Source organism: Etheostoma cragini, chromosome 13 (genome assembly GCF_013103735.1).
Source record: "Etheostoma cragini isolate CJK2018 chromosome 13, CSU_Ecrag_1.0, whole genome shotgun sequence".
NCBI classification, from domain to species: domain Eukaryota; kingdom Metazoa; phylum Chordata; class Actinopteri; order Perciformes; family Percidae; genus Etheostoma; species Etheostoma cragini.
The window spans coordinates 16,772,313-16,794,819 of record NC_048419.1 but is presented as its reverse complement, the minus strand read 5'-3'; the positions used below and the strand labels follow the sequence as shown (position 1 = coordinate 16,794,819).

General features: G+C 38.4%; 1 protein-coding gene across 3 annotated transcripts; it reads left to right on the top strand.

The window, feature by feature from the left end:
* Positions 1 to 8,670: 8,670 nt before the first annotated feature.
* adad2 (adenosine deaminase domain containing 2) lies at positions 8,671 to 21,956 on the top strand. Of its 3 annotated transcripts, none has more exons than XM_034890681.1 (11): positions 8,671 to 8,932; positions 10,320 to 10,485; positions 12,030 to 12,162; positions 12,754 to 12,877; positions 14,233 to 14,361; positions 14,972 to 15,119; positions 16,306 to 16,476; positions 17,845 to 18,065; positions 18,890 to 19,124; positions 21,261 to 21,393; positions 21,574 to 21,956. In XM_034890681.1, exons 2-11 carry the CDS (start codon positions 10,334 to 10,336, stop codon positions 21,682 to 21,684), a joined length of 1,557 nt encoding a protein of 518 aa, XP_034746572.1. In that variant the 5' UTR covers positions 8,671 to 8,932; positions 10,320 to 10,333; the 3' UTR covers positions 21,685 to 21,956. The 3 variants fall into 3 exon arrangements, with proteins under 3 accessions (XP_034746572.1, XP_034746571.1, XP_034746573.1); XM_034890680.1 differs by having other exon boundaries at positions 14,969 to 15,119; positions 21,574 to 21,951; XM_034890682.1 differs by having other exon boundaries at positions 14,969 to 15,119; positions 17,845 to 18,059; positions 21,574 to 21,945.
* The last annotated feature ends 551 nt before the right edge of the window (positions 21,957 to 22,507 follow it).

The window sequence follows — 22,507 nt, the reverse complement described above, 5'->3', positions numbered from 1 at the left end:
ATCAGCATGCTAACATACTTACAATGACAAGAGTAACGTGCTAATGTTTGACAGCTATAATGTTTCCTGTGTATTTCACCATCTTAGTTTAGCCTGTTATCATGCCAGTTTTGCACTTTACACTACGTTTTTTCTTTTTTAAAGGGAGTCATCCCGCGAACCCCCAAGGAGGAAAACACCGACTGTATGTTTGGTGTCCCAATTGGAATGGTGTGTTGATCAAGTCATACTTGAGTTCAATGGCCTTTTCGTCAGTATCAATCACTTAATAGGGGAACAGATTTCATACAATAACATCATTGATGATTTCGGAGGAATGCCAGAAAGGTCAGGTTTTAGTTTGTGTTTTCTGTTATTAGTGCAAAAGTGTAAAAATTTGATTCTCATTAGTGTTTTCACATTTGTGTGATGAAGGATTTGTGCTATTCAGAAAAAAACAGACCAGCATTACCAATGATAGAGTCATGCTCATGGCGTGGCTAAAACCTGACAAGGGACAGTATTAGGGTGCAATCTGCAAGCACACAGGCCCACATCCAAAACATGCATTTTAAAATGGTCAAATCTCTGTTATAATTTCGTCAGCCTGCCATTGTTGAGCATGTTGAGTTTTACTTATCTGGCTTTGTGCACTGTAAGTCGACCTTAAACAGCAAGAATAAGTTTGGACTTGCAGCAGGTAGTGTAGGTGATTAACCAGGTAGCCATTATCTTAGGCGTCACATTACTTGTTGTTTCTTAGGGAGTGTAAACAGATCACCTTTTTTACGCTTCCTTAACTGGGCTTGAGATGGCAACAGAGTGAGCTGTATTTTTTTATATATATATATCAGGCCAAGAGTACATATGGTTTTATAAGTGAGAGTCACTTCACCCTTTAATTTGATTCCTGGATTCCTGGCAGTGCCTCTGGTCAGTAATGTGTTGGTCCTACTTACAGAGACGCATTTATCATCTTAAATGTGATAATACAAGGTCAGCATCTGTTGACCACATGCTTTGTGGAAAGTATTGTGATCCTGTGATAGGTGTCTACACACTTACCTGCAGCAATATTGATTACATTATGGCATTCAAAGGCACATATACAGAGTCAACAGCAATGGTCATCATTTCTGTTGTCTGTAAACCTCTTAACTCCTGTTTTCAATGTGTTTACATTAGCTGAAAGAGAATATGGCTGTCTAAGGGTTGAGAAAATATTTATCTCTCATCTATGAAATCCTTTCAAAACCTTGTTTTTAATGCAAAAGATATTTCGTAGCTACTACACAAAAATACATTTGGAGATAAGAGGTTTCATCCGGCAGTGACTACATGTAAAACGATCCAACTTGCAGCCGGATGTTCTGCTAATGCACAGATTATATAGTTTACTGCACAGGCTACTGTATATCCCATATCAATTCTTAGTCTCTCACTTCTTTGTTGTAAATGGGTACACACTGAGCTCCTCTCTCCTCTCTCTTTCCATTTGTGTGCATCCATGTCCCAGAAATGCTTGTTACTAATAGCTCGGGGGAGCTTATTCCCCAGAGTCCTTTTGTTTTTAAAATTTTTTTAAAACCTTGGTTTCAGCTGTCGCCGTGGTCCTTCTGTATGCCCTGCTATGTCTCGTTACACCCTGCTACGCTCTGTGGTGCCCTGCAAAGACCTGCTACGTCTTTTAACGTCCTACTATGCCATAAACTACTACAGCTACTATTTCTAGTCACTGTTCCATCATCTTTTATTATGACTGTTATTGCCACTATTCATTACACCCCTAACCAGCCCCGTCGGACACCGCATACCAAGAGCATGGTCTGTCCAAGGTTCCTTCTTAAAAGGGCTTTTTTTTCTCACTGCTGTCACACTCAATGCTTGCTCTTGGGGGAATTATTAGAAGTGTTGGGTCCTTGAAAATTATAGAGTGCGGTCTAGACCTACTCTATCTGTAATGTGTCTTAAGATAACTCAAATTCATGATTTTATACTATAAATAAACTTGAAATTAACTGCAGTTTAAAGCAAAGTTACACTTCAAAAATGTGGACTACACACTTCCAATGAAGGTTTGAATACGTCTTTAATTGCAACATGGTATGTCCTATCAAATATGTGCATATAGCATATTCTCCACCTTTGTCTTATTCTTTAATTCTTTAACTTCTATAATATTCTTTGCAAACAGGTTCTTCTATGGCTGTCACCTTTCATATCTTCTTTGTTTTCCCTATTACACCAGTTCTTCTCCCTTTTAAATGTATGCAGAATGTCTTTGCAATTTGCAAAGATTGTGAAGTGGCTAATGAATGGGTAAAATGGTCAAATCAAACAAACCGAGAAATGGCTTGAGCATAAGGAGAGGATTTGGAGGAGAAGGGTGACAAGGATGGGAAAAGAAGGGAAAGGTGTGTTCCAGAGGAAAGGATAGGAGGATGGAAAGGTAAAAAATGAGGGGAAGGCAGAGGGAGGTCAACAGAAGGAGAGGCAGATGCTTGTGCCGCCGATGCCTGTGAACAAATAATTATCCTGATGAGATTCACCGGGAGCGGCACGAAATGCAGAGGAGAAGGTAGGATTTGGAGAATACCTCACGACACAGAAAAAGAGAGAGACAAAGGATGATTACGTTTAATGCAAACATATTGTAGTAAATTATACAGGATGTAGGATAAGCACCTACTGCATCGCCTTTTTCTGTCTTGTGCTGTCTCCGTCCTCGTCATACATGGCGTGAGAAACTGGAGCCTCCCTCTCATCTTTTAAAGATGCATGAAGCAGCATCTACAGAGGAGTTGAAGAAGCACTGAGCAGCATCCATTGACTCTGTAAAACACACACACACACACACACACACACACACAGCTCCTTAAAAACTCTCAACCCTTCAGTTTCTGCTGAGAGAGAAAGAAGCAGTAGACGGACAACGAAAATAAGTGCATAATCAATTTCTGCTGTCTCCCCATTCCCTGATTAGATTTAGAGAGGCCGGCCCAGAATGTGTCAGTGGTCGCTTTCTGCTTCCAGTGTAGATGATATCATGAACATTGTGTGCATCCTAATATCAGCAGCCACTTTCTCTTTGAGGATTCTGCCCGGCAGATTTGGACGGAAGCACATCAGAAACACATTCAACAACAGCATTTTTCTTTATCCACTGGTGCACGGGCTTGATCTGCGTCTCTCTACAAGCCACTGCTTTCCCTGAGATTATAAGACAACACAGGTGTTGTATCTAGAGTGCACACGGCCCCTTGTCTAGTTCTTTTCAACACAACAGTCAAAAAGCACGTCCGTACATCACTCTGAAATTCACACACAATCACACTCAATCCTTTCATGTGATAGGCCTGTATCACACATGTTGCCATCTGATGTCAGAGGTACAGCATTGCTTTAGGCTACTGATAACCTATCATATCTAATGTGATTTTAATATCTTTACCCTAAAAGGGAGCAATACAAACAAGCGTGGAGCAAATTAAAATACCACTGCTAAGAGATCTCTGAAGGACACAAACCTTACTCACCTTTCGGCCTTTACAAACATTTGCCTTTTAGTGAAGCGTGATAATAAATTTACACATACAAATAATGTAATATTGTTTCGTAGGAATATACTGTAGTTTAACAAGTGTCTACAGGCATACTAGCAGCTCTGTGAGGCTGTACTGCAAAATGCTAATGTCAGCATGCTAACATTGTTAGAATGACAAAGCTAACATGCTAATGTTTGGCAACTCAAATGTTGACCATCATCATCTTAGTTTAGAGTGTTAGGACGCCGGTAATTTGCTGATTAGCACTTAACCTAAAGTACAGTTGAGAGCTGATGAGTATGTCCTTGGATTTTCAGGTCATAAACCAAAATATTGGACACATTTTTATCTGGTGATGGTGTTACATGAAACGTTGAGGGATCACTTAAGTTTTTACTATTTATCACCACCATGATCTCTAAAGTCACCAGGATACATCACGGAACCATGAATATCTGTACAAAATGTTGCAATTGTCCACCTAGTAGTTAAGCTATTTCAGAGACATTTTCAAGATATTTTTTAGAAATATGATTATACATTTCTCTTTTCTTCTTTTATAAATTCCTTGAGTGGATGTTAGGTTGCGTATTTTTCTGAGGCAGACAAACATTCTTAAGATCCTTAAAAATTGTGGCAAAATGATATGTATCTGAAAATAGCTTGTCACTTCTTATTATTATTTCTATCCTTTAAATGTCTGAAATATACCATTGATTGTATTGGTGTGGATCAGCCATAGTGTTGCCTCTTGTTGTCCTCTAACATCTGCTAAAAGTGCAATGTCCTATTTTTTTTCTTTCCTAAATAACACCTGGTCATTCATTTCAAATCCTAGCTTTGTATAGTTTTTGATTGTGTAACATTAGTCAGTAGGAATAGATCCCAAACCATTATTCTCTCTGTTCCCTCTTTTTTGACTGATGCCACTGATTTGTAGGTCATGTGGGAGTATTAGAAATAAACCGAGAGAGGGAGTAAGTGAATGACTTTTACCCTCTAGTGGTGAGCCTGGGGTAGGGCCTGTCAAATGCATTTAGGGAAAATAATATGAATGGCCAATTATCCCTGTTCAGTTGTGCGTGGAGGCAGTGACCAAGTTGGAAATCAGTTTTAGATTTCCGAATTTCATATTTTATTCACCAGCGATTCTGATACAGTTAGGTGAAAGAGAGGCTTATGCTGTAGAAGTGTGTCAAAGTTTTCTTTTTTTGGAGTGCACAATCACCCAGTCTGATGACACTCTTTGACCCAGCAACTCCCAGCGGAGCAGACTGAATCAGATGCAGCCGCTCATGTTGCGTTACAGAAATGTTAGCGAGGTAGAAATGTTAACTTTCTATGAAAAGCAATACATTAAAGATCATTAAAAGTCTTTTTAACATGCCTTTTTAAGTGTTAACCACCCATGATGTTCAGTTATTCATCACCTATCTCAGCAGTTACTTGTGCTATGAATGATTACACATATTTTGGGAATAAATAATCCTGCATACTCTCTCTCTTACTGCTGGCATATTTACGGTATTACAATTCAGTATTCATAATTTTTTTAAGTTTAAGTTCCAAATGCATACATAATACTGGGTAAACATGTATAATTTGTGGTTCAAAAAAGTCAGTTGGTGACTCACGGTGACTCACCTTGAGAAAACACACATACATTACCAGCCATATTTATGTTAAGGAGGCATTTTGTCTTCTAAAGAAAATAAGATAAAAAATGTCAAATATGACAATACTCACTGACCAAAAGTCAAAAAACAAAAGATGGACGGGTGTAAAGGACCAATATTCATAATTGAATAAATGCAGATATTGTTACCATACATGAAATAAACCCACCCTGTCCAAAAGTGAGGGAAAATACTTTTCAGTTATTTACTTGGTAAACATTTAAAGCTCAACGTATAGCTTAGTTGCAAACAATAATTGCAAATACTGCTAATGTTGCTAAATTAACATAGTATTGGCACACACATCGGGAATGGGAGAAGCATTGTTTAGCGGCGAGGGAAAATCTAGTTGGTAAAAATTCAAGTTTCAGTTTCAGTGCTAATTAACATGATTTAATACATCAAAGTGTTATCCCTGTCAGGCAAGCATCAGTAAAAATACTCATCAGCTGTGCCTAGTGGTGTTTTTTCACACATAGACACATACACATGCAAGCACACAAACACAATTACACTTTCACACACATGCACACAACGACATATGTTTAGAAAAAATTGTCAACAGGCTCCATATTTCACAGTTCTGCTTGTCCATATTCCACACAAAAGCTGTGACAATGTATTTGGAAAAACCCTGTCCCTGAGCAGAAAAAAATACTGAATCGTGCTCTACGGTGTTATCACGGTTTTGTTTGTTTTTCACTAAAAAAAATAAACAGGGGAATCTCTCAGCCATGAGTGAGTGTGTGGGTGTGAAAGAAAAGAAGAAAAAAATATATACTGTAGGGAGAGAAAGGGGAATAGAAAGAGACAAACAGAGGAGAGTCAGGGAGGGAATAGGTGGTATTTGAAATGAAGATGACACATGGGAGAGCTTTCCATTGCGTCTCGTCAGGCTCTCTTGAGATGGGAGTGAATTAACATTTCAGATTCTCATGTGAAACACTGCGAAATATGTACACACACACACACACACACACACACATTCAAATTCACTCATAAAAAAGCCTCATTTGGCTCAGGAGAGAATGACATTTTATTCTTGAGTCAAAAGGAATGGAAAGAGTTCAGTTTTGGATTTTACAATGATCAGGAGAACATTTCTCTACTGCAAATGAAGCCACACACTTAGAAAAGGCGGCTTAGTAAAGTGTGTGTGTGTGTGTGTGTGTGTGTGTGTTCGAGGGATTTACTGCAAACTCATTTCAATGTGGGAGCTTTTCAGCGCGTGCTTTTTATTGTTCATATTGGTATGAATGAGTGTGTATGTGTGTGCAGAGTTAGAGATTTAAAATTCATAGAAATCGCCAAACCTTATTTGACTATTTACTGCATCTATACATAAAACATGACTAACCCAGTCTTTCATTTCCTCCCATTTCCCACATTCAATCTAAATTCCAACGAAATGGTAACGTCCACACGGATCTCACAGTGTAGAGAATTTAAACTATGATATTTGCTACAGCCTGTAACCTACATTAGAGGACATCACCCTGGTCATTTCTGATGTCCTCATGTGTATTTTAATTACTACAGTCCCTGTTTAATGTGCCTCTTTGGAAAGGGCCAATTGTTTGGCCTGTGGTATTGTTGCTTGAAGCTTTCTCCAAAACCAAATTGTACCCCAAAATGACTTACAGAAGGACCCCGGACCACTTAATATGCAACTCCCCTGTATGGCTTACCACTGATTTACAGTGTAGGCTATGTCTACATTAGAGAAAGACATTGTACCACCATATTAACCTGACAGAGAAGGTTGCAGATTCAGAATTTAATCACAGAATATCAATGAAAATGTGGAGTACCTCATCAAATAGTTGCCTAATGCACTCATGGGGTGTGCTTTGTGTGTGTGTGCGTGGAGAGAGAGCAAGAGAGAACATATTTTAGTGTTATCTTTTGTCAACAATATTGCGTGTTGCTTTCACCACAGTCAGCATTTATATTGACAGCGGTGTATTGTGTGGTATTATTGTTAATGAATGTAACACTTGTTGCTTGACGTATGAAGTATTGGTATAGTATAGTTTTGATTTGCAGGGGATATTTTGGCAACAGCAATGTTATTAGTGTTAATGACCTAGGGTGAGTCAGGTGAAAACTGCTTTCCGGTCAGCTCCGAGATAGTTTCGCATTGCACAGCGCTATGGATAGAGATGGTCTGATATCATTTTTTGCTTACCGATACCGATTCTGATACCTAAACTTGCGTATTGGCTGATACAGAGTACTGATCCGATAGCAGTGTGTCATATTTTGTTATGTTTTAACAACTGTATACTACCGTCCATGTATGGGTGTGATATGATTTCTATCTTTGTTGTCGGTCTGGCTCAGATTAAACTCTTTGTGAAACACAAACAAACAATAAAAGCCACATAACTCCCTTTTATCATCCAGTTTGGCAGTCAGTTATAATAACAAAAGAACACAAATAAGCCACTTTAATGTAGAATTTCTATGTGGTATCGGACCGGTGTATAAACTCCAGTACATACCAATTCCAGCGTTTTAGGCAGTATCAGAGATACTGGTATTGGAATCGGAACATCTAACTGTGGAGAAAGCTCCAAAATTAGGTTATGTTCTACCTGTATTTAGAAATGGTGAATTTACAGCTCACAACAACTTTATACAATGTAGTGTCTGGCTTTTATTTGTTATTTAGCGTTGGCAAATGGCTTTTTATTGAGTTTCCTCTTAGCAAAATATTAGATACGGAAAAGCCAGTGATACGTAGCGCCTTTGTTTTCCAACCTTATTCAACACAGCAGTGTTCCTGTCAGCTATCTGCTCATGCTCCAAGAACGTGAAAAGTTTGCTTGGTATATCCAGCAAGAACGCTCGCGGCATCGAGTGGAGTACTTTCAGAGCCAATAAACTGAGATTTGTGTTAGACACTGACTTTGACATTCTGTGTTTTCAGGAGCTCAGACTGAGTGCTTACACCAATGTCACTGTTTGTAATATCTGGAACAAAGGACAGAGTTTAATATCTATTGGGGAAAGTAAAGCCGATGATGTTGGTATATTATTTTTTTTTAAACGAATGATGTTATTATAATCCGAAGAAGAGATTTAATTCCAGGTAGATTACTAATGATTGACTGTTATCACAGGGGTGAAAAATATCATCATAAATGTGTACACTGCTCCGGAAAGAGATTAAAAAAAAAACTCAACTACTTAAAACTACTACTTTTTGTACGTTATTATTACTTCTACTGTATTTATAAACTTGTATTGCATAAACTTTAATAGAGTACTTTAAAAAAGAAAAAACGTTGGCACACAGTATTATTTTAGACAATAATATAAATGTAGCAGCAGTTCCAACATGACATATGCTTGTACACAAAGCAAGATGATACAGAAAGGATTTTCAGAGTTGAAATGATTTTCAAAGTGAAAGAATTAGACTGGCCTGCACATAGCCCTGACCTTAACCTCATCCAACACTTGGGGTTGAACTAGAGACATCGTCGTCAGTGCACAACAAAAGAAATATTAGGCTGCAAGTGTCTTTATATAATCTAATAAGCAGTGAACTAATTGCAGCACCACAGCAGGATTCAATACATTGATTTGGATTTCCTCCTTCACTCGCCTCCAAGGTTGCCAGTTTCACCAACACGGCCTCCACGCCTCTGGATCCAGATAGGCGTACACAACTGCGACTTGTTTTCTTTCAGTTTTGAAGAACGCCTAGTTAAAGACCTAGCTAAGGTAAACGTTGAGGTATATGTGGCCACAATTTATTTGAATGTTAAAAGCGTTTAACTTCGTGCAAACTCGACACTAAATGTGTCTTTTTTTTCTTTGACTGCAGACGTTGTCTGTTGAATCTGCAGAACCAATTTAACGTTAGCAAGCTAAAAGATGTAACGTTGCCGTAGTTGAACGTTAGCAAACATTCTTTCTAAGGTTTGAGTAATGACGAAATAAATTAGTTGACGATAACCGTTTTTTAAGAGACTTGTGTTAGAACGGTGCAACTGTTCATAACCGCCGTTAATAAAGCATTTCGCTAAGTTAGCTAACGGTAGCTTCATCCCTAGCTAGCTAACAGGGTCTCCACCAAGAACACCCTCACTAGCTAGGGTTAGCTGCTGTAAAGCATGGATGGATTAAGAGAACATGTAACGTCCCATTGATTTGATAACGTCAATACTGTAGTTAGCTAATTTAATATTGGGCAAGTATCATCCTCATCAGTTGCTCGAACGTCAGAAATGGGAGAAAAGCACTGAGGAAAAAAAGTTGTGCCCATCAAAGTTTCAATAGTTAACGCTAGCCCAAGGAGGTGACACTTTTGAAAATGTCTTTTTTGTCCTTTCATCTGTCCAAAACTATTAAATAAAATAGACAATTTAGGAATGATAAAAAAAACAGACAAAAGCAAAAAATGAAAATGATTGACTGGTAGATAAAAGATTGAATATGTATCAACTAGCTCCATCTGTAAAAAGCCTAGCTAGCTAGCTAAATAACCAGACTTGGTTTGCACTTCTATTTGACTTATGGTTAGTGTTGTATCAAATCCAGGGCTTTATGGTCACATATTTCATTACCGCCATGCATAATAGCATTACACTTTTGGAAAGAATTCTGCTTTAATGGTTTGGTCAATCTCCCTATAACTGTGAAACCACAGAAAATATGAATATGACATGAGTGAATATCGTCTCAAGAATCTAAGAAAATGCCTCCACGTTTTAATTAATACAAATATATATAGAAAAGCTTGTATCACCAAGTTTAAGGATTCATGTACAGTATAAAGTCAGTTTGTCCGACAAGTACCAAACATATTTGTCTACTGTATAATTTAGATTTAAAAAAAAAAAAATCATTTCAGATTTGTAAATAAGTATTGCTTTTAAGTTGTTTTAGTCGTGAACAAGGTTGGGCATGTATATCATTTTTTTATTCAGTGGATTTTGATATCCTCACCAGTAACATTGCGTTATAAAAGTTGAAGACCACATGAAAGGGAAATAGAAAGCAAGTTTAGGAGTGGCTCTGATTACAACAACAATGGGAAATCCCGGGGCAGTTAAAAACAGTTTAAAGCTGCAAGCCTCACACTGACTTAACCTTTTTTTTTCTACAGGCTGCTTGAAAAGCATGGCGGATCAGGACGCATTGAAATGCAGTCCAATGAGAGGTGCTGCTAGTTTGCATTCTTTTCTAGACTTGGACCCAAGTTTGCACCGTCGCTGTCCTCGAGGCCAGCTGAGCGATGATGTGCCCGTTTATAGCGATGCCGCTGGGCTGAGGTAATGAAAAAGGTGGCAGTGTTGTGGTTAAAGTAACACTAGAGAAAGCAAACCTTATTTAAATAGCACATTTCATACCCAGGGGGAAATACCATTTGTTTTACATGGAGAGTAACAAAAGAAATTGATAAAAAAGGATGAAGAAGAGCAGGAAGAGAGAAAAAATGTAGCCTACTGATAATGATGATGCATTAAATACTTATAGTGTTACTGATAACTGATAAAATTCATTAATAACAACCATACTGGAAGACTCACATATTGGTTAGTCAATTCAAAGGATGTATTGCACATTACTAGAAAGCAACAGAACAAAATAAATGTTTAGGGCAATTTTTAAAAGAAATGAGAGACTCATTGGAGGTCCCTTAGGACAACTGCTTCAGTATCTAGGCTCATAAAAACTAAAGGCAACTACTCAGGACTTTGAGTTGACTCTTGGTACAACAAGAACCAGATGACCTGAGATGTCTGGCTGGATAATAGCTATTAAGCAGGTCTACCATCTATGATGTGATGGAGCAGGCCACTACTAAAAGAATCAGTGTATTGCTAAATGTACATTTGTCTGGATAAGAGATTTTTTTTAGGGTAGCCAGCAGGTATCCTCATGGTCTTAAGATATGGAGAATTGTTGAGAGCATTTTATAAATGTTAAGCACATGACCTGAATGGGGATCTATTAACCCTATTTTCACTGTCTGTGTTTTTACTCTTGCATTGGGCCTATTGTTTCTGTTTTACTTTAGGGTTTGTTTTGTTTTGGGGGTGCACTCTATAACTCTGTAACTGTTTCTTTTTCAACCACAAGTTGGCTTTTATTTTGTTGTTGCTGCTTGTTATTGAAGTTTCAGATCGGGTACCTGAGGAGCCTGCTGGCTAGTGTGTCCTGTCCAAATTAAGCACACACACTGTCAGTTAGTGAAGCTCATTAATGGGAGTACCCATAGTTACACACAGTAAACAGCAGACAACCCACTGGCTCATTTCATTGGGACACATGTGATGTACTTGGCTTAAATCTGGTCTGAACCTTTGTTGCCTTAGTCATCCTCTTTTTCCTTTTTATTTAATTTTCTGTCAACTATAATATTGGCAACCAAAACTCTACTTTGACTTAAAGACCAAAATATCCCCCAACATTTTAAAGAAAGTTTCAACTGAAAACCTGAAATGTAAATGAAGCAGTGTGATCTAATTAGAGATTCCACAGGCTATTTCTTGGTTTCCCTACTCAAACATGCAGGTAGAGAAAATGGCACATGTGAGCCATGTAATGAAGCTTTGCTCTTGAATCTCACCCTCTTCTTAACACAGACAAAATGTGTAGATCAGTACTACCTGCTTATGAATTTAAATAATGGTAAGGAAAATCTGAAAATACTAGCGGCAATTTTCAATTTGACATGTTATTTAACTGTTTTGCTACTTCACTGATATTCCGTGATCTGCAAATGTTCATTTACATTCATCCATACATTTTGATGAATTAGGTACTCTATTTGCAATATTAATTCCTTTCATTGTTTATGTTATCATCTTAGGAAAGATCTACCTGCTTCCAGATACCATGACAGAATAGAAGAGTCTTTACTTTCTGAAGGAGTTGACGGACCTAGAACTGAGGGGGCTTGTATACAAAAACTCAATTCAGGCGACATCCTATTAGAAGATGAGGTACAGTAAATAAACAAAAAGAGGTAATGTCAGCTATTCCCACTACTTAGTTGCTGTTGCATAGAAAAGGCTATAAAATAAATGTGTTGGGTTATTGTTCAAGTTTTAACCTAGTTATTTGATCCCAAAAGAAGAGATACTGTATTATATGACATTATATGCAACCTTATATACATTTTTCTGATTTGATGAATTTTTCCTTCACACACAACCTGAGATGAATACCTTACTGTGTAAAGTTGTAATGAAAATCTGACATCAAAGTAAATTCTAAACATGTGTAATAGTTATCAGCAGAGGACTTGACTGGCAAGTAAAGCAGTGCTTCACACCATAATCCAGCCAACTGGAAGGGTTTGAGACCATCTGCAGCCACTTTGTCACTTAAGCTGTGAAAAACAGGAAAACATTCTCAATGTTAACCTCACATTTTATCTGGTCCTTGTCTCATCCACAGTATGTTTACATGTGTGGATTGTCTTGACAACTACATGCTTTCATAAATGAACACTAGAGGAGTAGGTTCAAAGTTGATGAGAGGAGAAAAGTACAATTCCTATTTTTTTACCAGAATTACTTTGTATTTCTCAGAATGAAGACTCAGATGATGACCCAGCCACCCTCTCTCTTGGTGGTATGTCGCCTGCTGGAACCATACTCTCAGATGAAGAGCTTCTCCTGGACCATATCAAGGACTTCAACGATTCAGACGAAGGTACAGTAGTAGTAGGCACACTGTGTGATGTTGGCATTCATTCTGTCCTCTGCAGGACAGGACGAGGACCCAGCGGCCACTTATTTTTGTCTAGTCTCTTCCCTGTCCTTGTCACACAGTAGTGAAATAAACTGCCGACTGAAGTCAGGACGGCAGAGGCATTAAACATCTTCCAACACAGAATAAAAACCATAATTTAAGACCTCATGCAACAACTTATTTCTTTTATTGTAAAATGCTTTGTAAGACTAAAGACTAATGCTCCACAACACTACATTTCATTCCAGTCAACATTTACAAAAACACAGACCATTTTTTGATTGGCTTTAAGAGAACGCTGCAAGATAAAGGTTGTCAGGCTTCACCTGATGAAGAAGTTATGATTGATTACTAGTGATTGAAATAAAAAGCCTTCTATTCTAGAATATCAATCTGTATTCAATATCAAAATGAATTTGGTTAACTTTTTGACAAGATTTACAATTACAGTCTTGTAGCTAGATATAAAATACAATAAGTTGAAGAAGATGATGGCAAGGCATCAGATGGACAGTGGTAATGTCAGATAATGACATGAAAAAATAAAATTGGGTTTTTACATTTCTGGTTACATGGAGTTCAATTGTCCTTAAACGTCATTGAAGCCAAAATCCTTCCATACTCTAGCTATTAAGATAGCGGGTGCTGGTCAGATTGGATCCATATGAGATTGCTCGCTCCCCCAAACCAACCAAAACTCAAGAAGTAGCCTAGCGTAGAACGTACAGCCCAACTTCGAAAAATTGTTACAGGCGATCATAATTTTGAGAATTGGGTTTTAACCTCTTAAGCCCTAGGCCTTTGGCTCAGGCTCATATTCAAAGGATATATCCAAAAGGAATAGAGTACATCCCTGCAGTTACAAGGTCTATTTTAATTATCTTGGTATCATTACAATGGTAACACTGACAATGGTCAGATTCATGTAGAGGTGTAAGCTTCAATATATGTGTTACTGGTTTAGAGAAAAGATAAAGCACAGCATAAATTAAATATTTTATTTCCACCTAACTTAACTATTAATTGTTAGAGGGACTATCCCTCTGGAATAATGCAATTGCCGCCCAAAACCACTAGAAACCCATAGCACAACATCTTAACATTACCTGTGAAAAGATGTAGGCTTGTAAAGTGAAGCAGAGCAAAGTTAGAGGTGTTTTAGCAGAAGCCTGTTTAGGCAGACATTTGGGTGCCATCTGGACTTGCCATTTGACTCTTCTCAGGTATAAAACTTTAAAACGCGTTACATTTCACTTATATACTTAAAATACATTCTATCTCTGATTACATAAATGCCTTGGTTTTATTTCTTCTAGTTTGGAGAACTGACTGGCACAAGAATCACATGGCAGCTATTAGTAGTGAGAAGTTTGACAGCCTCTTGAAGATGTGCCCTGATTTCCATGGCTGTAAGAGCCACATGGCAGCATTTGTCTTGATAAGAGGTAAGCACCTTTAGTCATGTTAGTGAAACTGTTTTGATATGTAGGCTGTACAGACAAAAATGCAATTTAATGTCGGTTGGGCTTTACAAAGAAGACATTGATCATTTACACTGTTGTAAATGATAGTTGAATACATGTCTGTTCATGTTCCTAAACTTGCATTATGTTGCTTTATGCTCAGAATAGTAACATCACTAAATGTAATATGCTGGCCCGTGCCAACCATTATTATTGATATTTTGATGCGGGAGAGCTGTTATTTCTTTCTTTTCTTAATTCAAGTCAATGTTAAGTGAATATAGATTTTATAGCTGAACAACAGAAGTTATCTGATGCCACTTTTCATAAAGAGCATGTTGAGACCATACTGTTAAAGTTGGTTATGACCTATGAGTCAGTTATATTCAGTCACAAGCTAAGGGTTGAATTGAGACTGATGAGGTTGGTTTATAAATGGCATTTCACTCTTGCTAGCTTCTTTTATATTAAATCGAGGCTTTTAAAATATATTGGTAAATGTGTGTCATCGCTTCTTCACCTCATAATTAAAAGCCCTTCACACACAGCATTCTCCATGTGAAAGAAAACATGTCTAATTTTCCTACAGAAGGGCTGGATACAGCTAATCGTCCATGTGAGAATTACAAGGTGGTGGCATTGGGAGCTGGCCGTTCAAGCTGCAGCAAGTGGCTTTGCTACAATGGGACAATGGTCCATGACTGCCATGCCATCGTCATTGCCAGACGGGCTTTCCTGAGGTACAAAACTGCTTATGTGACTTCCAACAAGGGCCCAATTCAAACAATATTAATTTTAAATACTAATACAATTTGTACAATTTACCTTTTTCTCATTACTGTAACATTCAGAATAGGCCTGAACGATATTGTTTTAGCATCAACATCATGGTGTGCGCATGCGCGATGTTGACGCCAATCCTTTATTGCTGCTTGATAGAAAATTCAACTTTCACCGTTCTCCTTTTACATAATTATTACCGGCTGACCCTTGCCTTTTAAGACAGGTACCCATGTGGACAGCGTGTGTATGTGACGTTAGTCCTACAAGGTTTATTGATATGGGAAGTGAGGCTCTCAGTGTGTAGAAAAGTAGAGTAGGCAGCAGCTGCCGCTGACACAGTGATGCGCATAGTTTTCGATGGGTTGTCAATGAAGCTACAGTAGTCAGTGTTTTATGTTCGCTGCAACTACAAACTAAATCACCTGATTAATGCAACATAATCACATCTCCCGGCCATTTTCCCCCGCAGAAAGCTGCTACACAACGCTAGAAACGTAAAACTAATCTACTATAGAAGTCTGTGTCTGATCTAACGTAATTTACACTGATTTAATTGTTCTTGGATACACAGAGTTTAATGCTAGTGCGCGTGACAAGCAAGTCTTATCAATTTATCAAACAAACAAGCCGGCCCCGCTTGTTTACCACAACCTGAAATTTAGAGGAAGCAATATGCAGTCACTCTCATTCAAGTTAACCGGGATCAATAGTATTATAATAGAATACAATTGTGTCAGGCTAGTCAACCTGCATATTTCTACTTAATTTCCCTCTTCAAAATCAATTCAGGAGAGTAGCCACACCGCTTACTTGCTTTGGTGTTTTTAAAGCATTAAAGTTTAACAAAGAATGGTTCACATTAGAAAAGATAATTTTTAATTTTTATCTTCTATGTAGATGCACTGCCCTTAAAAATCACCACAGTAGTCGAGAATGATTTATTAATTCCAAATAGAGCTATTTATGTCATCTTTTAAAAATTACTTTTTCTATTTTTCATATTGCAATATATATTACTGTCTTGTTGGAGCAGGCAGCCTGAGTCAGCGCGCTCACCGTCTTGAACCATGAATTGTCTTTCTGGTGCATTGAAAGTGCCGGTGTGGCTCAAAGTGAGCACTGTATTTTTTGGCTTGTGTTCAGGTTTCTGTACAAACAGCTTCTGCTGTTTTTTGATGCTGATCCAAAAGCCAAGGAGAGCTGTATTTTTGAGAGTAGTGCAGACACCCCCCAGCTTCAGCTTAAACCCAAGACCAGTCTGCATCTCTATACCAATCAGTTTCCTGAAGGAGCAGCTAAGAACTTCAGCTTCAAGTACTTTTATTCCCTTCTTTTTCTTTGTTGAAAGCAGTAATTGGAAGTGTGTCTGTGAAATGCCTTTTGGATGATACAAATTATGGATTTTATTCCAAAAATGTAGATTTGACTTCTGAGATTTGTTTTAGTTTGCAAATTTTAAAAGTGAAACTCGGAAAATTAGAATTTCATGCAAAAGTTCATTTATTTCAGTAATTCAACTTAAGAGGTGAAACTAATATTATATAGACTCATTACATGCAAAGCGAGATATTTCAATCCTTTATTTGTTATAATTTTGATGATTATGGCTTACAGTTTCTGAAAACCCCAAATTTAAAATCTCAGATGACATGGCTCCCTAAATCAACACAGACTGTGGAAACATGAGGCGGTATTTATCTGCAATGGGGAAAAAAAGAACGGGGCACCGGCGGGTTGAGCAGGTACCGTTAATGGAAAAACGCCATTTGATTGTGTGCCTCTCCATTCTTCCTCCAGACTCTGACTTTGATTTCCAAATGAGATGCAACCTTTTTCTTTAGCCCTGGTAAGATGCTTTTGACGTTGTTTGTTGTTCAGCAGCGGCTTGACAAGAGGAACACATCTTTTGAAGCCCATGTCCAGGATCCGTCTGTGTGTGGTGGCCCTTGATGCAGTAACTCCAACCTCAGTCCACTCCTTGTGAAGCTCCCCCACACTTTCAAATGGCCTTTTTCTGACAATCCTCTCCAGGCTGCGGTCATCCCCGTTGCTTGTGCACCTTTTTCTTCCACAAATGTCCATTCCACTTAACTTAATTAATGGGCTTTGATACAGCGCTTTGACAACATCCAACTACTTTTGCAATTACCTTTTGAGGCTTTTCCTCCTTGTGGAGAGTGTCAATGATTTCTGCACAACCGTCAGGTCAGCAGTCTTCCCCATGGTTGTGAATTCTACTGAACCAGACTGAGAGACAATTTAAAGGCTCAGGAACCTTTTTGAAGGTGTTTTGGATGATTTAGCTGATTTAGAGTGTGACACTTTCAGCCTTTAATATGGAACCTTTTCACAATATTGAAATTTTCTGAGATTTTAAATTTGGGGTTTTCATAAGCTGTACGCCATAATCATCAAAATTATAACAAAGGCTTGAAATATCTTGCTTTGCATGTAATTAGTCAATATAATATATTAGTTTCACCTTTAAGTTGAATTACTGAAATAAATGAACTTTTGCACAACATTCTAATTTTCCAAGTTCCCCCTGTGTTTTGTTACCTTTGGCGTACAGTAGTTTCAATAGGGTTTGTTTCTGTGCTTTTAAGTATGAGTATATCAGATTTTTGTTCTCAGTTAGAATGGTAGTTAAACAAGTAAAATACAACATTCTGTCTTGTTTAGGGGCCCTGCAAATGATATTTGGACCGATATAAAGCTGCAGTATCATGCCAAGGGCCTGCTTGTCCCTGTAGCCTACCTTGACCCGAGTCTCTGGGGTGCCAAAGTCTGCTGCATATCTGGTAGTGACAAGTTGTGCCGCTGGACTGTCACTGGCGTGCAGGGTGCATTACTGAGCCACTTCATCCAGCCACTCTACATCACCAGCATGGTGCTAGGTGAAGGCCCTCAAAGTAAGTATTCTCTATTTTAGGAAATTTATACAAGAGTTATGAGAAGATTCACTCTCATATCTGAATGCTAAATGTGAAATGTGATTTTGTTTTGGAACTTTTTGGTCAAAGCTGTAGCTTTATATTGAGTGTTCAGACGTGAGAGTGGAATTAATCTTCTGACTCTCTGCAAGAAAGCATATTTCCTAAAATGTCGAACTGTTCCTTTTAATGTGATATGGTAGTCACAACAATTGTGGGCGGCTGTGGCTCAGTGGTAGAGTGGTTGCCTGCCAATCGGAAGGTTTGTGGTTCGATCCCCGCCCCTGCAGTCATTGTCGAAGTGTCCTTGGGCAAGGCACTGAACCCCAAGTTGCCCCCGGTGCTGCGCATCGGAGTGTGAATGTGTGTGAATGTTTATCTGATGAGCAGGTGGCACCTTGTACGGCAGCCCCGGCCATAGTGTATGAATGTGTGTGAATGGTGAATGTTCCCTGTAGATGTAAAAGCGCTTTGAGCAGTTGTTAAGACTGGAAAAGCGCTATATAAATACAGCACATTTACATTTACAATAAAGTTAGCTAAAGGTGGTTGTTTGTGAACACAGTAAAGCCTGGTATTATACATCTTGGTGGTATAATTTTCAATGCATATGGTCATAAACAGTAAGTGAGACGATTTTGTTATATAATGTACTAGCTAAATTGAGAATATTCAATTATAAGGATTTTTTTTTTTAATGTAATGTTACATGAATCATTTCCTTTAACTGTGTTTTTGTTTCATAAAATCCTAAAAGATTAAAGAGCAAATACTGAGATTGTTGTATTATTTAGGGGGCCAGAAGCTCTCAAATGTGGAAGTGTCTGATAACACCAATATGCGACTGGGGGATGGATGGGAGGACTTTCTTCCGCCATCCTACAAAAAACACAACATCATCTTTATCTGTGGCCACTACGTGGGGCCCATTGTGGCCTCCCCGCAGCATGCCAATCTCAGCATCAACTGGTGCCTTGGAGACAAGGATATTGAAGTTCTGGACAGTAGTAAGGGCCTCATCATTGACAGGTAAGATGCAAATGCATGTACACATGTACATTCTCTTTTTGAAAACTGCATGATGTTTTGGAATTGAATAAAATCGATCTTTCACTTGTCCTTGCATCAGAAATATGGGACCCGTATGATGCCCTGCACTGCTGTTGCAGAGTCTTGACATGACTAAAAGCTTACCACATACATTCCTGCTGCCATTTCCAGGGCTGGCGTACAGTAGCTTGCAGTGCCTTTTGCAGTGTGCTTGTTTGACAGTGTCACTGAAGCTAGAGGCTCCTACCATCTCTTGGTTTTGGAGCTGCAGACAACTGCTGATGTCCAGTAGCTAGAGTGTGACACAGATGTGGCTCTCACTGCTGTTTTCTTTGAGCAGAGCTTACAGCCAAAAATAGATTTTAGATCCTGCTTGGGGCTCGCAGGGTTGCTGCGTCTTTTAGCTTTTAGTTTTCAGCGAAACTGTGGTTAAAAATGTCAGGATAAGCTCTGCAGGACATTTCAAACAAACTATAACAAAATATTTAAATGTAAGTTCAAGGTTACAGGACAAAGTGTGCAGGGGGAGTTGAAGAGGAACTGTAAGGATGGCAAGAACAAATTATAGTGTGAAAACAAAAAGAGATTCTGCTTTCGTTGTATGAGACTTCTTTCATTTTGTGTTGTAAAAGTAGCATGCCAATTATTCCCTGCTTTTAGCTATGGTTTTTATCACGGAAGCAGTTAACTGCTTCCTAAAAGCCTTGGCAAGCACTCAAAACATTTGAATTATACATAGAGCATCCCATTATACGTAGAATGTATTAGTTATAATAAAAACAAGGGATGTTTGTGTAGGATGAGGAATATGATGGGCTGCAAACATTGTAGTACTCTTTGAGCAGACCTTAAAATGATATACGTCACCCTGCACAGCCATCTGCAGTGTTGTAGTCAAGATCACCACCGAGACCAAGTCATCACCAAGACCAGAGTGTATCGTGACAAGACCAAGAGGGGTTAAGGGGTTAAGACCAAGTCAGGACCAAGAGAATACCAGTGATTGTCCCACACTGCATGACAAACAATAGGAACTCCTCAAATTGATCTAAAAAATTGGCAGATTGACCTTAGCTATCTAGCTTCACTAGCGTCACTTACACTTAGCTTACCTTTCTTTATGCTTCCTTTCTAAGTGTTGATAAAAATTTGAGTTGGGCCAAGCTGTTTCAATCAGCGTTACATTGCAGTTTTCTCTTTTAGACGTTGTTTTGCAAATTTACTCCTTTTGGGTTAGGTAGCCAAATACCATTATTATTATTGACGATTTGGCTGACATCTCCCAGACAGCCAGAGCTTCTTCTCCTATCTCCTGCCTTCACTGTTTAGGGGGCGGGGAGAGGAGGGTTATTATTTGCATTTGAAGCAGGAAGGTTTACATCCAATCCCTGTAATGGTGTTAAAACATCAGACATCTTAGTGTTATCCCTGTAGTTGTCTTGACTTAAAATAAAATTCCAAGTCCACTTTATCCAAGAACAAGTAAAAATGCGGTCAATTCCGAGACAAGACCTTTACATTTTTTTGTTGAGACCAAGACCGATCTCTAGTACGGCAACACTGGCCGTCTGCAAATGTCAGCTTCTATTAACACTCTCAGTAACAGTGCAGAAGAATTGTCTTGACAAACACTTTTTTTAATGTTCAGCCCAGTCAAGCCCCTGAAGCAGAGACTGTATCCTCTAAAATAGCAAGTCACTCAACGCAGTGCATGAACACACATGTTGTATTGACAATTTTTGTCTCCCTGCTAATTAACTGGCTAGCTTGTTTATGACTCATTGGTGAGGGAGTGTGTGTATTACACACACTACAAAGCAAGTCTACATCTTCAGGAGACAAGAGGGCTTGATTTGCTTGTAACACAGATAACCACAACAACGTTTTGGATGTATTCGTATAATACATGGTAGATGGCAACAATATACCCTCAAATCAAGTCTGTATCCTAAGAAAAACTGATGTATATTGAACAGCATGGAATGTATATAATGCAGGATTTATGCCATTGTACATATGTGCTATAAAGGTTAGATAATAATGCAGTAAATAAAATACATGTACAGAGAAGTATTTATTGGAATATTAATTAAGGTGTTCTTCCTTATTTCCCAGCTCTCCGTCTGTGAGTGGGCCTGGATTCTCCAGCAGACTTTGCAAAAGAGCCCTCTACAGTTATTTTCTCCGAGTTGCACAGCTGGGTGGGCATAGCTATCTGCTGGATCTTCCCACCTACCACAGCATCAAGGTGCGTGTCAGCTATACATGGTGATATAAATGCTCAGTGCTCCATCAGAGGACTGCGGTACTGTAAAACTATCAATTCTGGTTATGGTGGAAGTGAGTTCATTGAATGTTTTGTAACTTTTCTTCCTTTTAGTTTTTAGACCAATTGGATGCATGATGTTGTAAATGGTTTGTTTTATAGGTGGAAGCTACCGTCTACCAGACAGTCAAAGATCTGGTCAAGCAACATTTTGTGAGCAACCACGCAGGTCCCTGGAATTCAAAAAAGCTGGTGGACTGCTTTAGCACTTAAATGTACTCCATCTCCGTAACAGGCCATGTAGAAGTATAAGTTCCTCTTGAGATTTTATTTACTGTTGTTTACTGTGCACTTCATAACAGTGATTGTAGTTTACACCTAGTTTAATGTTTAATTGTATTTAATAATTTTGTGTTTGCAGTTCGTCTAGGTGTTTGAGAAAAATAAACAAGATGCTGTTATGCACCACAGTAATGTGTTCCGTTTGAATGAGTTGTGGGTGGAAAAACATGGCTTGTTGGCTAAGAGTTGTTCTCTCTGTCAAGTAGAATTGCTACAACATCAACCATTATTGCATTTGTAGCCAAAATGTTGCACTGATTAACAACAAAGAATTTTGTGTTGATGTACCAACCAAAAAATGTAACCATTCACAGGTATGGGGAGGGTGTTATGAACAGGTAATTTATTCATTTTCTTTCACCATTTAGTGTTTTGTGTTGCTCATTGTCACATGATTTTAAACTGGGATGTTCCTCATATTTATTTTGATTTTATCCACAGCAGGTCCAGTGTGTTTGCTGTCAGGAGTTCAAAATCAGCAGCTGAGGCAAAGATACGGTTCAAAGTTTTCAACTTCTCTAATGTCCCCCTAATGATCCCTATTCCGCTACACAACATTTTATAAAAATATTATGTACAAGGATGGTTTTACATATTTTGCTTTTCTAAAATATTTTCCAGACAGTTGTACATGAGACAGATTATCTGTCAAAACAAAACCACATTTCTCTACCTCTCTCTGTTGCTCCTAATGGCATTTGCAAGTTTCCCCTGCGCTCAAACAAAAACAACCAATCAGAGTCCAGGAGTCTCT

What these genes read in the sequence shown, in the direction of transcription:
- adad2 (XM_034890680.1), top strand. Translation starts at nt 10,334, where the DNA reads ATGGCGGATCAGGACGCATTGAAATGCAGTCCAATGAGAGGTGCTGCT. An exon ending in CTTCAACGATTCAGACGAAG is followed by an intron (nt 12,878 to 14,232) that starts GTACAGTAGTAG and finishes TATTTCTTCTAG; the next exon opens with TTTGGAGAACTGACTGGCAC. An exon ending in CAGCATGGTGCTAGGTGAAG is followed by an intron (nt 18,066 to 18,889) that starts GCCCTCAAAGTA and finishes TGTATTATTTAG; the next exon opens with GGGGCCAGAAGCTCTCAAAT.